Consider the following 16,419-nt stretch of genomic DNA (forward strand, 5'->3'; position numbering starts at 1 on the left):
ATAGCACCTTCTACAGTGATGGAACCCCCCAAGGCGCTTTACAACACAATCAGTCATTCACCCATTCACACACACACATTCACACCCTGGTGGTGATGAGCTACAGCTGCCCTGGGGCACGCTGACAGAGGTGAGGCTGCTGAGCACAGGCGCCACCGGTCCCTCCGACCACCACCAGCAACAGCAGCAGGTGAGTTGAGTGTCTTGCCCAAGGACACAACAGCAGCAACAAACTGAGCGGGGCTTGAACCTGCAACCTTCCGGTTACGGGTGAGCACCTAACTCCTGTGCCACCGTCGCCCCTACACTGATGTTGTCTTGTCAGTTTTTCATGAATAATCTGTAGTCTGTGTGGTGTGCTTGTTCTGATTCCTAACAGTCGCTCCTTTAAATGATAAAAACACGTATTCCTTTTGTGATGCTGTAAAACCAGTCTTTATTTTAGCCTTTCATGATTACAGTTTTAATAGTTTTTGTTATGAATTAGCCTCCGCAGCACATTTTTATTTTCATATTAAATACTTGAGTTTTAGACGAAAATGAGTCAGAAGAAAAAAAAAAAGCCAAGCGGAACGATTATCTCGGTAAATGTTCCCGCTGTTCAAGGGGAAGTATTTCGGTGTAGAAACAGGACGTTCTCGCGGCTTTCTAACATGGAGGCGAGCACAGAGACGAGTTTTGAAGGAGACTGAATTCACAGTGAGTTTTTCAGCCTGCTGTTGTTAGAGGAACATCCGGTTCAGGCAGCGCGCGACACTAGCTGTCTGCTACAGCATACATAAATGTAACGATGATGTCATTTTACCTGAAACCTAAGTGCCCACCTGGTTGTCTCGTCCTGTTAGCTGTGAGCTAGTCGGAAAGCGCAACGATGAGGTGTTCCCGCAGCCTCCTGCCGCTGCTGCTCCGGTCCGGTAGACCAGCCTCCGGTCAGACCAACCAGAACCACCGTCAGCACCAGGTGAGCTTTTTAACCAGGCAGTGTCGTAAACACGAGCACACCTGGCCCGGGAACAAACCCCTACGGGTTTTAGCGTGTCCTCAGTATGCGAGGTCAACAGAGTGAGATGTTGTCCTCCAGCAGTCTAAACCCATACAGCATAACTAAAGGGATGAGCCAGGGTTACCCAGTATGTCCTCCAGCAGCCTAAACCCATACAGCATAACTAAAGGGATGAGCCAGGGTTACCCAGTACATCCTCCAGCAGTCTAAACCCATACAGCATAACTAAAGGGATGAGCCAGGGTTACCCAGTATGTCCTCCAGCAGTCTAAACCCATACAGCATAACTAAAGGGATGAGCCAGGGTTACCCAGTACATCCTCCAGCAATCTAAACCCATACAGCATAACTAAAGGGATGAGCCAGGGTAACTCAGTATGTCCTCCAGCAGCCTAAACCCATACAGCATAGCTAAAGGGATGAGCCAGGGTTACCCAGTACATCCTCCAGCAGCCTAAACCCATACAGCATAACTAAAGGGATGAGCCAGGGTTACCCAGTACATCCTCCAGCAGCCTAAACCCATACAGCATAACTAAAGGGATGAGCCAGGGTAACTCAGTACGTCCTCCAGCAGCCTAAACCCATACAGCATAACTAAAGGGATGAGCCAGGGTTACCCAGTATGTCCTCCAGCAGCCTAAACCCATACAGCATAACTAAAGGGATGAGCCAGGGTTACCCAGTATGTCCTCCAGCAGCCTAAACCCATACAGCATAACTAAAGGGATGAGCCAGGGTTACCCAGTATGTCCTCCAGCAGCCTAAACCCATACAGCATAGCTAAAGGGATGAGCCAGGGTTACCCAGTATGTCCTCCAGCAGCCTAAACCCATACAGCATAGCTAAAGGGATGAGCCAGGGTTACCCAGTATTTCCAGCAGTCTAAAGCCATACAGCATAACTAAAGGGATGAGCCAGGGTAACTCAGTATGTCCTCCAGCAGTCTAAACCCATACAGCATAACTAAAGGGATGAGCCAGGGTAACTCAGTATGTCCTCCAGCAGTCTAAACCCATACAGCATAACTAAAGGGATGAGCCAGGGTTACCCAGTATGTCCTCCAGCAGTCTAAACCCATACAGCATAACTAAAGGGATGAGCCAGGGTTACCCAGTATGTCCTCCAGCAGTCTAAACCCATACAGCATAACTAAAGGGATGAGCCAGGGTTACCCAGTATGTCCTCCAGCAGTCTAAACCCATACAGCATAACTAAAGGGATGAGCCAGGGTTACCCAGTATGTCCTCCAGCAGTCTAAACCCATACAGCATAACTAAAGGGATGAGCCAGGGTAACTCAGTATGTCCTCCAGCAGCCTAAACCCATACAGCATAACTAAAGGGATGAGCCAGGGTAACTCAGTATGTCCTCCAGCAGTCTAAACCCATACAGCATAGCTAAAGGGATGAGCCAGGGTTACCCAGTATGTCCTCCAGCAGTCTAAACCCATACAGCATAACTAAAGGGATGAGCCAGGGTAACTCAGTATGTCCTCCAGCAGCCTAAACCCATACAGCATAACTAAAGGGATGAGCCAGGGTAACTCAGTATGTCCTTCAGCAGTCTAAACCCATACAGCATAACTAAAGGGATGAGCCAGGGTTACCCAGTATGTCCTCCAGCAGCCTAAACCCATACAGCATAACTAAAGGGATGAGCCAGGGTAACTCAGTATGTCCTCCAGCAGTCTAAACCCATACAGCATAACTAAAGGGATGAGCCAGGGTTACCCAGTATGTCCTCCAGCAGTCTAAACCCATACAGCATAACTAAAGGGATGAGCCAGGGTTACCCAGTATGTCCTCCAGCAGCCTAAACCCATACAGCATAACTAAAGGGATGAGCCAGGGTAACTCAGTATGTCCTTCAGCAGTCTAAACCCATACAGCATAACTAAAGGGATGAGCCAGGGTAACTCAGTATGTCCTCCAGCAGTCTAAACCCATACAGCATAGCTAAAGGGATGAGCCAGGGTTACCCAGTATGTCCTCCAGCAGTCTAAACCCATACAGCATAACTAAAGGGATGAGCCAGGGTAACTCAGTATGTCCTCCAGCAGTCTAAACCCATACAGCATAACTAAAGGGATGAGCCAGGGTAACTCAGTATGTCCTCCAGCAGTCTAAACCCATACAGCATAACTAAAGGGATGAGCCAGGGTTACCCAGTACTTCCTCCAGCAGTCGAAACCCATACAGCATAACTAAAGGGATGAGCCAGGGTAACTCAGTATGTCCTCCAGCAGCCTAAACCCATACAGCATAGCTAAAGGGATGAGCCAGGGTTACCCAGTATGTCCTCCAGCAGTCTAAACCCATACAGCATAACTAAAGGGATGAGCCAGGGTAACCCAGTATGTCCTCCAGCAGTCTAAACCCATACAGCATAACTAAAGGGATGAGCCAGGGTAACTCAGTATGTCCTCCAGCAGTCTAAACCCATACAGCATAACTAAAGGGATGAGCCAGGGTTACCCAGTATGTCCTCCAGCAGTCTAAACCCATACAGCATAACTAAAGGGATGAGCCAGGGTAACTCAGTATGTCCTCCAGCAGCCTAAACCCATACAGCATAACTAAAGGGATGAGCCAGGGTAACTCAGTATGTCCTCCAGCAGCCTAAACCCATACAGCATAACTAAAGGGATGAGCCAGGGTTACCCAGTATGTCCTCCAGCAGTCTAAACCCATACAGCATAACTAAAGGGATGAGCCAGGGTAACTCAGTATGTCCTCCAGCAGTCTAAACCCATACAGCATAACTAAATGGATGAGCCAGGGTAACTCAGTATGTCCTCCAGCAGTCTAAACCCATACAGCATAACTAAAGGGATGAGCCAGGGTTACCCAGTACTTCCTCCAGCAGTCGAAACCCATACAGCATAACTAAAGGGATGAGCCAGGGTAACTCAGTATGTCCTCCAGCAGCCTAAACCCATACAGCATAGCTAAAGGGATGAGCCAGGGTTACCCAGTATGTCCTCCAGCAGTCTAAACCCATACAGCATAACTAAAGGGATGAGCCAGGGTAACTCAGTATGTCCTCCAGCAGTCTAAACCCATACAGCATAACTAAAGGGATGAGCCAGGGTAACTCAGTATGTCCTCCAGCAGTCTAAACCCATACAGCATAACTAAAGGGATGAGCCAGGGTTACCCAGTATGTCCTCCAGCAGTCTAAACCCATACAGCATAACTAAAGGGATGAGCCAGGGTAACTCAGTATGTCCTCCAGCAGCCTAAACCCATACAGCATAACTAAAGGGATGAGCCAGGGTAACTCAGTATGTCCTCCAGCAGCCTAAACCCATACAGCATAACTAAAGGGATGAGCCAGGGTTACCCAGTACTTCCTCCAGCAGTCGAAACCCATACAGCATAACTAAAGGGATGAGCCAGGGTTACCCAGTATGTCCTCCAGCAGTCTAAACCCATACAGCATAACTAAAGGGATGAGCCAGGGAAACCCAAGCTAACCTGAACTAGAAGATTTATCTGTCTCATGGCTGGAAACTGAAAGATAGGTCCACAAGAGGAAGCATGTATTTGAAAACACATTATATTTATTTAGTTCCCTACTGACAAGTGTTTGTACTATTTCCTTTTTATTGTTCCTTAATAATTCTGCTCAGCACCAGAAAATTCACATTTCTGTGTCTTTGTAGGCATTAAGGCATCTTCACAGCAGCCCAGCATCTGCAAAGAGTCAGCCCGTGTCAGCACATGAGCACCGCACCAGCAAGGACACCTCTCTAACCACCCATGAGGACTTGTTTGAGAAGATGGCCAAAGAGTCTAAAACCAAGGCAACATTTAACAAAGTGATAGAAGTTTTCATCAAGCAGGACATAAGAAGGCGGGGTCATGTGGAGTTCATTTACGCTGCTCTGAAGAAGATGCCCGAGTTTGGTGTTGAACGAGACCTCAGTGTGTACAACAAGTTGTTGGATGTTTTTCCTAAAGAGGTGTTTATTCCAAGAAATTTTATCCAGCGAATGTACAATCATTATCCCAAACAGCAGGAGTGCGGAGTGCAGTTGCTGGAGCAGATGGAGACCTACGGTGGGTTCCTGTAGCTGCGTTCTACATACTCGGCTCCATAGCCTCTTTAGATGTTAGAGGAACAAGCTGCAGCCTGTCTCATTGTCACTGCATGTGCTTTAGGTGTACTGCCCAACGTGGAGTCCAAAGTCTTGCTGCTCCAGATTTTTGGAGAGAAGAGCCACCCTATAAGGAAGTACCAACGTATCATGTACTGGTTCCCCAAGTTCAAACACATCAACCCCTTCCCCGTTCCCATGGTGCTGCCTGAAGACCCAGTGGACCTAGCCCGTTTCAGCCTGACTCGCATTGCAGATGACCTGGATGCTAAAGTAACCGTCTACCAGGTATGACTTCAGGTTCACCAAGCCGAGCATCAATGACAAGAACATAAAAAAAAAAAAAGTTACAGCTGGAGTTGTTATCTGTTTTTTGCAGGAAAAAATGAGAAATATTTTCTTAAAGGGACATTACGGAGTTTTGAATTTTTATGCTCGCGATCGCCCCCTCATGCCAAACGCGTAACGGCAGCTTCAATAGTAGGGTCGTGCACGAGGGGCGCATGCTGTACGTGCACACTCCTTAATGAAAATAACAGCTGAGACAGTCCCGTGTGTGTGTGTGTGTGTGTGTGTGTGTGTGTGTGGGTGGCCCGGAGGACGGGAGAACGCGCAGCTAATTAATTAAATAATTTGGTTCTGTACCTTTCTCTTCAGCACAGCCGACAAAGTGAAAAGTTGAACCCGCATCTTTTTTATCTGGGAATTCAATGCCGTTTGGCGAGTCTCAAATAAAAATTTGGGTGTGTTACTGTAAAAAAATATACCATTAATGTAAAAAAGAAACTAAATAAACTATGTTCACACCCAGAATCAAACCTGGGAGAGAGTCCGACGTTTTACTAGGTGAGCTAAAGCGCTAGTATCTGTAACATTTATATCCTTGATGACAGCTGAAACAACGTTCAAAGAACGGTTCGGAGTGAAAATGGCTGTTTTGTTGCTAATTAGCAGGAAATATCTAGAAGAAAGTTCTACAGAAAGTAGCTAAGGGTCCTCAGAAATGTAGCTAGCTTTGTCACTAGGCGTTAGGAACAGCGACAAAGTGGCACTGCCTCTCTCTCTGCTGCTAAAGCTACGGATAGCAAATGCTACGGGCTATGCCTGAGCGTGAACGCGCATGAAGCAGCCTGCTCGACCCGAGCATCTCTCTTTTTCTGTGCTTTTACAGAAAAACAGGCAATCACAGTAAAAATGCCAGGGCTCATTCTACAGGACCAGGGCATTGCAGGAGAACGTATGAAGAAGACATTTATTATTTCTATACATGTTTTGGCTGTCAAACTTCCATAATGCCCCTTTAAAGTGACTTCTAGGAACACCAAGCTTCTTTAAAGAGGTCATATTATGACTTTTCTTCTTACGTTATAATAGTTCAACGGTCGATTCAAACATGTTTACGGAGTTCTGTTGCATGGACGCCCTCTCACCTTGTGTGACTTGAGCAGTTTTATTCTGGACAGTTCCGAGCCGTTTCGTGGCGCTTGTCACTTTAAAGAAAACAAGGTGTTGGTGGCCATGCCCACCCAGCCACTGCTCAGTCGGCTGCGGTTGTGTTCAAGTGCCTTGCCTACTGGCGGTGGTGGGAGGAACTGGTGCAACCTCACCTCTGTCAGTGAGCTCCAGGGCAAATACAGGATCTTTACCAAGCCGAATAGCCCGTGCTAGAGTCACGGCTTTTCCTGCATCAACAGGGTTCTGCACTAATGTTCCTCATCACAGTAAGGAGACAACTGGTTTTAGGATTTTAATCCCTGGACCAAACGATGGCAGAGGACGGATGGTTGTTATTTGGAGACAGGAGGACACAAACGGCAACACAACAGGATGCAAAACGTCAGTTTGGCATAAAATGTCTCCTGTAAAATATTTGACTACAAACTGGAAAAATGACGAGAGTACAACAGAAACATTCCTTGATGCATTTATTCAACTCCATGACTTAGATGTGAAATTTCTTTTAAAAAGAAAACAGCAGAAAAATTAGAAAACACGAGTTGAAAACGTTTGATTTTCATGTGAAAGCTAGTTGGACGTTTGCCTCGGCTCACACCGTGTTGTTTGTTCCTCTAACAGCTGCCTTGCACAGACACCACGGAAACTGGAGAGGAAATCACACGCCCGCATCTAGTGGGTATGTACATTCAGAGGTCTCTCTGCTCGAACCAAAACCAACAAGCTGTCCTGGTTCTCTTCTTGATACTGATGCAGTTCTCTGTTAGACAGATTACTGCCCAATGTCTTTTCACAGCCATCGTTGTTTCATCAGCACTGTGTCCTGATGTTAGGGATCCAGAGCCCTAGTCAGATGGAGCTGCTGGCCAAGCACGATGTCAACAGGCCGGTGTTTGTGGAGGGCCCCTTCCCTCTGTGGTTAAGGAAGACGTGTGTTCACTACTATGTTCTCAGAGCTGATCCCACACCGCTCCACCTGAAGGTCGGTGAATGCGCTGCTGCTTTCCCCTCAGTTAGCTGGCACACACAGAGATTTTTGTTTAATTTTTTATTTTACCAGTTGCGGATCGTTTCTCTGAAATGCTTTTGTTCCACAGAATTGTTGTCATCCCTCAAGAAAGATTAGATGTTTTCTCTTTGAACTTGCATCGTGTGGGGGACCAGGCAGGGATGCCCACTCTCCCCCTCGCTGTTTGCTATCTTTACCAGACCACTAGCAGCAGCAATTAGGCAAACAACAGGTATTAAAGGCATTAAATGTAAGAAAATAGAACATAAGATAAGTCTTTATGCAGATGATGTTTTTCTCTTAATTCTCAATCGTCTCTCTCCCATTCAGTAGAACTGATAAACTCTTTTTCAAGAGTTTCAGATTACTCTATAAACTGGTTAAAATCCACAGTTCTACCAATTAATTTCTCTTTTGTCAGTTTGCTTAATACACAATTGGAGTCAGGGAATATCACATACCTGGGAATTAATGTCTCTCCCAAGTTAGCAGATCTAACCAAACTAAACTACATCCCACTTTAAAAGAAAGTGGAAGATGATCTTGCAAGATGGAAATCCTTACCGATATCACTCATGGGGAGGGCTGCTACAATTAAAATGATGGTCTTACCCAGAATAAATTACTTATCTTCAATGATCCCAAACAAACCACCAGCTGAATGGTTTAGATCTCTGGACTCTTCAATTACTAAATTCCTTTGGCAGGATAAACCTCCACGAATTAGCTTAAAAACGCTTCAGAAGACCAAAGACAGAGGAGGACTGGATCTACCCAACTTGTATTATTATTTCTTAGCCAACAGGCTGTCCAGGAGGGGGTCGACCCAACCTTACCTGGATGTCCTACGTCTCATATATTCTGGAAGTTGTGCAAATGCAGGGATGGGCGTAGATATTCTGCTGGGGTGGGGCTGCGTTGGTTCCCTCGGACGCCGTGGAGCTCTGCGATGCTGCTGCTTTGGGCCCTGGCGACATGGGCTGGGGTCTCCATGCCCTGGGTGGCATTTTGGCGACGGAGGTGCCTATTGGGGCCAGTGGGGGAGCTGGCTCCATGGAGGGCTTGGGCCAACCAGCCATTCCTCCCCATCCCCACACATTTCTCTCCTCCTGCTCCCTCACATCATCACACAAACATGCACATAGGACCTTGGGGGGTGGACAAGTCAGGGGGTGCGGGAATGGACCCCATTTACGCATCTCTGTGGCAACCTGCCCCCCAATTTTATTTGCACATTAAACACTTCCACCAACAACATTCCACGCAAACACACACTTAGGCCTTGGGAGTGAGCACGTTCAACGGCATTTGGCAGGGGGATTTCTCAGCCTCATCCCAAGTGCCGGTGCCCACTTCCACTTTTAAACTGCACTTAGACACTGAGGGTTGTGGGGGGAAGAAGGGTGGTGTGGTAGCATCAGCTGGCATTGGCCAGATGATAACTGCATTGCCCGCCCACCACAGCCACGAATACACCTCATCAACACGCACCAACACAGTATTGGAGCAGGCGGAGGGAGACTAGGGGTCTTAGCACACCTCTGCTGTTGCTTGGCTTCCCGCGGCTGGAGACTAGGAGGCAGATCTGGCCGTCTGGCTGGGGTCTGGAGTGATGGGTTGCTTTGCTCGGCGTTGCTCATCAGCACCCCAGCAGAAAGGGTCGAACCCTGGGAACCGGTGATGGTTGCACCCATGTGCAGCAGTACCGGGACCAGAGTGCGATGTCGTCTTGAATTGTCTTCAGATTAATTTGCAAAAGTTTATGTGATTATTTTATCATGCCTGGTGGCTTTCACCCATGGTGCCCAGCTGGGCACAGCCTGAAGAGGAAACGTGGGTCCTCCTTGCTATGGGCTCACCACTGATGGAAGGGGCCAAAGGGGTCCGGTGCAGTGTGTGATGGGTGGTAGCTGAGAATGGGGACCATGGCGGTCTGATCCTCGGCTACAGAAGCTGGCATAATGAACACCATGTTCAGACATAAAGGTGTCCATATGTGCTCCAACCAGGAGGAGACTTAAAGGGAGACCCAGGGTACGTTGGAGGGACTATGTCTCTCACCTGGCCAGGGAACGCCTTGGGATTCCCCCGGAGGAGCTGGCCCAAGTAGCCGGGGAGAGGGAAGTCTGGGCCTTTCGGCTTAGGCTGCTGTCCCCGCGGCCCGACTCCAGATAAGCATCTGAAAATGGATGGATGGATATTTTATAAATATTTGTTCTGCTGTTACACAGCATCCTCTGGGTAAATACCAGCAGCAGCTACATGTAGTTCTTCCAGGGGTCAAGTCTAGCAGGAAGTTCTGAATGTTTGCTGAATTAACCTCTAACGAAAAACAGAACACTTAATTGATCCTCTAATACTGATAAACACAACCTCAATGGTGACATTTCCACCCAAAACTGCTGCAGGAGGATCATGTGAAAGCAGCGTCTCGACAACTCAGTTTATGTTATTTGTATTTGTTGTGGGATAAGTAACTGCCTCGGGGTGAAAGGTCAGGTAGTGGTGGTGTTCACTTGAGGAGGGAGGACTCTTATTTAGCTCACCTGAGAGATTATTGTCCGAGAGCTTTCTGCTAACTCAGACAAAACACCTGAGGAATCCTGTCAGCAGTCACATGATTTCTTGTTTATTTGGTGGCTTTGGAACTTATTTGGAACTTAGAGCCTTTATAGAGAGCCTAAGCCACGCCCACCGACTTCCGCACCATGGGTCCTTGGAAGAATGAAAAAAGGAATCCAAATCAACGGGGCTAAATACGCTTGTTTTGTGCCGTGGATTTCATATGATGTCCGTGAATTTTAAAGACACATTTTGATACCAACAACGCGCTTATTTTTGAACGAGGATAAACGTTATTTTAGGTTTTGCGTGAAAATAAGTCCAGGACCACAAATGTGCTTCACGAAAGTGACGTCATCAAACCAGACTTGGGAGAAAACGGAGGGAAAAGGGCTGCAAGTTCAGCAAACATCAAATCTTTCCTTTAGGAGGAAAGAACCACCATGAATCTGGTCACGTGGTGAGTAGCAGCTACGCTAGGGGGAGGAGATTATGTGGTGACGTCACATATGCGACGTGCCGATTTCTAGTTTGTAGTCACGCTAATTACGAACTTTTACAAGCTGATAAATCTTAAAGTACGTGACTGGCGTGGTCGAAACACCCATCATTACTTTTCATTTAAATATAAGTACAACATATGTGTGATCCAGGGCGTAAGGCACAGCGGGTTAGAAAATAGCGTTTTTAGGCTCGTTGACTTGCTTTCATTTCGTCGTTCTTCTGGGGACCCATGAGCCGACCGAGAAGGGGGAGACTTAGACTTCCTATACAGAAACCCTTTCAGGTTATCATCTTCAGCTGGAGCTCCAGGAACCAAAGGAGCCATTACAGAACCACCTTTTTCCAAACAGAGCCTCTCGTGTAATTGTTAGTTTGTACCCTCCTACCCTCAGCAGTGACTGTTTCCTGCCACAGGTGGAGGAGCCCTACGACCCAGAGAGATGTCTCCAGTATCCTCTCCAGCTTGACCTGGACTTGGACCGAGACCTTGGGGATGAGGAGAGCTTTGATGTGGATGACTGTGAGATCTGTAGTCTTCTAGAAGTTGTTTAACCCTCCCACTGTCCTAATGGGTGTGACCCTGTGAGGAAAGTTGACCATTGAGCAGGGTTGATGGTTTATCCATTGGGTCCATGTGGCAGGGGTGAGGAGTGAGCACCACCTCACCCCTGCCACGTGGACCTCAAGGGATAAACCATCAACCCTGCTCAATGGTCAACTTTCCTCACAGGGTCACCCATGAAGACAGTGGGAGGGTTATCAGAAATGATATTTTAGTAGTGGGTAACCTTTCCATGTTTGTCTGTCCAGTGGATGACGGGCCGGTCTTTGCCATGTGTATGACCAGCCAGGGGAACCAAGCAACCCTGAACCAGTGGATCTCTGGACTTCAGCAGAACAATCCTATTCTGGGTCAAGTCCCCACGCTATTCCGCCTGGATGCTGGACCGCAGAAACCACAAGAGTCAAGTCAGAGCCCTCAGCCTCATCCGGAGACCCAAACAGAAGCCTTTCAGCCTGGAGAAGGTGCTGATGAGACTGTGGAGGAAGAACCCAGGAGAAGCCACAGGATGAAGCAATGAACTACTAAACAAAAATGAAAATGCTCTGTCCTGAACTAAGAAGTATTAAATCTGGGTAGATGCAATGGGATAAACACAAAAGAACCTGAGAACTATTAAAGTCTTGGTATGGTTCCACAAGAAAATTGTGGGTCTGTTTCTGTTCTTTGATCAGCTTCCCTGCAGGAAACCCATAATTGTGTAAATAACAGTACCTTGTCCTCACTTCTGTGTTATTAAATATTTAATGAGAGCATCTTGAAGGGCATAAGATAAAAGTGTCTCCTAGGTGTGTCCTCCTGGGACCGAACAACTCAATAGTGTCCTTTCATAAGTCTGATCCACTGACGCACTCCGCTTTAGAGGACCTGCCAGCAACACTTCAGCCCGCCAGCAGGCGGCAGCAACGCAACACGGAAACCAAAAAACAGCAGCCTTGCTGCTGATAGGGTTTGAATGAGTTTCAGGTTCTCTTCACTGGGTTTCTTATTTTATTAAAAGCAGTATTTACTCTTAACATGCACCCCCCCCCCCTCCCTTAAATGTTCTCCAATAGATAAACAACGGTGTGTAATTCCTAAATAACAATGCTTTCTCTGCATACTGCTGCTATATAATGATAAAAACAGCAAATCCGGATCCACGTGGTTATTTCTGCAATCCCCAAATGACGTTTTAGCAGAATATTTAGTTGGTAAAGTCACTGAAAGCACAGGTACCAAACGCAGCGCCCTCGACTGGTAGGAGGTAGAATTCGTCGAAAGCACGTACACGCGTAGTCTACACGTAGTGAATAAAAGTTGTGAAGAAACAAGTTCAGGAGAACATTTGTTCTGCAGCATAGTCTACGAAGACATTCTCCAGCTGGTTCAAGAGCCAAAGGTAAACGACATGATCCTGCAGTCAAGTCCCAAGGATGCCCATTACATAGGTTGTCGCTTCTGCCTTTTTTTATTTGATCTTTCTGCGTGTTATTACACGGCATCTTGTTTTTAACGCGAAGATTTAAAAAAGGTGGAACGCTGCGAGCAGGGTTCGAACCTGCGCGGGAAGATCCCATTGGATTTCAAGTCCAACGCCTTAACCACTCGGCCATCGCAGCAGTTATGCCTATTGCGACCACATTACTATTTTCAAGTAGCACAGAACCGAATCCATTACGCAGAACACTGGTGAGAGAGCTATCCGCTCAAAAAAAGGCTCAAAAGGCATATCCAGGGCCGATCCTAGCCCGTTTGGTGCCCTGGGCGAACACCCTCGGAGCAAAGTGTACACAGGGTGCCGTGGGTCATTTATATGGATACACCTTAATAAAATGGGATGGTTTGTGATATTAACGTCCTGTTTGTGGCTTATTGGTATATGTGAGGGTGCAAACTTTTCAACATGGGTGGTGACCATGGTAGCCATTTTGAAATTGGCCAGATCCAACTTTTTTTTTTCAATAGGAAGAGGGCCATGTGACACATCAAACTTATTAGAAATTTCACACAAAAAAAATATTGGTGTGTTTGGTTTTAACGTAACTTTATTCTTTCATGAGTTATTTACAAGATTCTGACCACTTATAAAATGTGTTCAATGTGCTGCCCATTGTGTTGGATTGTCAATGCAACCCTCTTCTCCCACTCTTTACACATTGATAGCAACACCGCTGGAGAAATGTCAGCACAGGCTTCCAGTATCCATAGTTTCAGGTGCTTCTCATCTCGTATCTTCACACCATTGCCTTCAAATGACCCCAAATTCAAAAGTCTAAGGGGTTCAGATCGGGAGACCGTGGGGGCCATTGAACTGGCCCACAACAGCCAATCCATTTTCCGGGAAACTGTTCATCTAGGAATGCTCGGACCTGACACCCATAATGTGGCGGTGCACCATCTTGCTGGAAAAACTCAGGGAACGTGCCAGCTTCAGTGCATAAAGAGGGGAACACATCATCATGTAGCAATTTCAAATATCCAGTGGCCTTGAGGTTTCCATTGATGAAGAATGGCCCATCTATCTTTGTACCCCATACAGCACACCATGCCATCACCATTTTTGTTCCAACAGTCTTGGAGGGATCTATCCAATGTGGGTTAGTGTCAGACCAGTAGCAGTGGTTTTGTTTGTTAACTTCACCATTCACATAAAAGTTTGCCTCATCACTGAACAAAATCTTCTGCGTGAACTGAAGGCCCTGTTACAATTTTTGTTTTGCCCATTCTGCAAATTCTGTGCGCCAATCTGGGTCATCCTCATTGAGATTGAATTGAATAGCCTTTATTGTCATTGTACAGAGTACAACAAAACTGGAATGCTACTCCCTTGGTGCTGAATACAATAATGGAATACACATAAGAAAAATAAAGAAAAAAAATGTAATAAACATAAATAAGAAGAGATACAGTCATGGCAGAAAAGAAATACAGTCATGAGATGAGAAAACGCCAAAGGAAACAGGTGACACATCGTCCAAGGCATAATATATTGCACTGATGTATGTATATTGCACTGACTCATGTATATTGCACTTATGTAAATTGTGTATAGCACTGACTTATGTATATTGTACAAGATCCTCCCTAAATCTTCTGAGAGCTGTTTGCAGTGATGATTGTCGTGGGGAAGAAGCTGTTCTTGAATCTTTCTGTCCCCGTTTTGTATACTCTGTATCTTCTACCGGACCGCAACAGTTCAAACAGGTGGTTGCTGGGGTGGGAGAAGTCCTTGATGATGTTTCTGGCTCTGCTGAGGTATCGAGAGTTTGCAATGCCTTCCATGCTCGGCAGAGAGCAGCCGATGATATCCTGCGAAGACGGAGAGCTGAGAGCCGCTGCACCAGAGCACGCCGCCATCTTGAGGCTAAGATGCTGCTCTTGAGATGCTGCAGTAGCTGGAGTTTGTAAGGGTGCCATTTGTGAGTAGCTAATATCCGCCAAAGGGATGTTTGACTAATGCCACTCTCCAGTGACATGCGGCAAGTGCTACGCTGTGGGATCTTGCTAAATGAAACTAGGACAGCCACTGATGTTTCTTCATTAGCGACAGTTTTCATGCGACCACATTTTGGCAAATCCAACCAGCGCCGGTGCTCCGCACACGCACACCACACAGGGCACCACGCTGGGGGGGGGGGGGGGGGGGGGGGGCACCAAACGCAAGCTTATGAAAAAATAATATATATAAATGATAAAGACAGATTCCAATAAGATGTGCAAAGCAAGTTAACAGCATGTTTACAGAGAGAAAACAATACAAAAATGAAAGGAGATGGATCGTGTTGCACACGGGGCAGTAATGGGCTCGACACACAGGAGGCGACATCGCCTCTCCTCCATTCATTTTCAATGAGACATGCACGACAAAGTGATAATCGCGGGTCTCCCTCCTACCAAGCGAAACGCGAAAAACGGGCGTGTGAAATTTTGCACTCGTGTACGTGTCGTGCACAGGCGACCCAGCGACGCGATCCCAGAAAGTTGAAACATTTTCAACTTTTCATCGCTGTCGCTCGGACGAGGACCAACCAACGGAGGTTTCATTCACTGACCAATGAGCGGACAGGACGCTCCGTACATCTCCGAGCAAACATGGAGGAGAAGTTGATTATTATTATGTTTTATAGTAAAATCAGGAGTAAGATTTCACATAACTCCAGCAGCACCTTGTGAAACATCATATCAAACACTTTTTAAACTCTGAACCGCTTAAATAACCTTAATTCCCTCCAACCTGACACAGACAAACTAAGCAACGGAAGTTTCGATTTCGCCATGGAACAGAACGTGTAGACGGCTTTGCCGCTGTCCGCTGCCACGGGTCGCCTCCCGTGTGTCAGGTAATAAAAGCGACGGCGACAAATTTCGCTGATCGCGGTCGTTTGTTGCCTCCCGTGTGTCGAGCCCATAAAGAGGCAAAAGAAAAAACAGCGGGATGATGCTGCTGCTTCGATTGCAGGTAAGACAAGTATTTTTATGGAAATTCTTAATTTTTATTTTATTTATTTATTTATTTATTTAAATTTTCTATTTCTAATTCTAAACACATGTGGTCAAGTTCAGAGGGTCGTTTGACCTAGCTTGAATTCGGACTTGTTACTGCTGTAAATTAATCTGTTTTTGGTCAAATTTTGCCGAGTTTGGTAAGCATGCTGCTTTTAAGGACTTTTTTTTTTGGTGTTTTTTGCACTCTGCTTCCGCACATTTAACATTTTGACTGTATCTGCGTGGTTTGGGCAGATTTCGTTCTCTGCTTCTCCAGTCTGTTAAAAGCATAATGCGCCACTCTGCCCCTCAGCCTCCCGTCCGCCTACCGGGCGTTCATTAGTAGCTGAGTGAGAGAGGCTGAAAGGGAGAGAAACTCAAAGAAGCTTTAGAGCTTTTTACTGCTGGAGAAAAAACGTAGCAAGTCATCATCTTCCTAAATGCAGTTATTCTCTTCTGAATCAGCACTTCTTTAAAGAAGAAGAAGAAATAGTTAAATGCAACAAAGGAAAATATCCTTTTATTCAGCCTGTTCATGCCATTTGTATCAAAAAATAAGTCTGAACAGTGTTAAAGGATGTTCATCTAAAAAATAGGGGGGGCACCACAAAGCCTTTGTGCTTAGGGCACCAAAATAGCTAGCAACGGCCCTGAATCCGACACTGAACCAGTTTCAAGAAATTTAGCAAGAAGTTTGCTAACTGTAGCATGTGTGGTCTTGTAGGGTGTCTTGCATTGAAATCTGCTTCAATGAC

The 16,419-nt window shown here is 46.4% G+C and overlaps 1 protein-coding gene and 1 non-coding gene across 2 annotated transcripts; one reads left to right on the forward strand and one right to left on the reverse strand.

The window, feature by feature from the left end:
• Nucleotides 1-583: 583 nt before the first annotated feature.
• On the forward strand, nt 584-11,842 carry ecsit (ECSIT signaling integrator). The gene is made up of 8 exons (XM_015958221.3): nt 584-699; nt 846-961; nt 4,671-5,067; nt 5,170-5,393; nt 7,182-7,239; nt 7,394-7,542; nt 11,050-11,155; nt 11,446-11,842. Exons 2-8 carry the CDS (start codon nt 872-874, stop codon nt 11,715-11,717), a joined length of 1,296 nt encoding a protein of 431 aa, XP_015813707.1. The 5' UTR covers nt 584-699; nt 846-871; the 3' UTR covers nt 11,718-11,842.
• An 874-nt stretch (nt 11,843-12,716) lies between these two features.
• Nucleotides 12,717-12,798, reverse strand: trnas-uga (transfer RNA serine (anticodon UGA)). The gene has a single exon. It is a non-coding gene; the product is annotated as a tRNA-Ser (tRNA).
• Between the last annotated feature and the right edge of the window lie 3,621 nt (nt 12,799-16,419).

This window comes from Nothobranchius furzeri, chromosome 3 (genome assembly GCF_043380555.1).
Source record: "Nothobranchius furzeri strain GRZ-AD chromosome 3, NfurGRZ-RIMD1, whole genome shotgun sequence".
Taxonomy (NCBI): domain Eukaryota; kingdom Metazoa; phylum Chordata; class Actinopteri; order Cyprinodontiformes; family Nothobranchiidae; genus Nothobranchius; species Nothobranchius furzeri.

Excerpts from the sequence above, each read along its gene's own strand:
- ecsit (XM_015958221.3), top strand. The coding sequence starts at position 872 with ATGAGGTGTTCCCGCAGCCTCCTGCCGCTGCTGCTCCGGTCCGGTAGA. Across the intron at positions 962-4,670 it reads AGAACCACCGTCAGCACCAG|GCATTAAGGCATCTTCACAG; the intron begins GTGAGCTTTTTA and ends GTGTCTTTGTAG. Across the intron at positions 7,543-11,049 it reads CCACACCGCTCCACCTGAAG|GTGGAGGAGCCCTACGACCC; the intron begins GTCGGTGAATGC and ends TTCCTGCCACAG.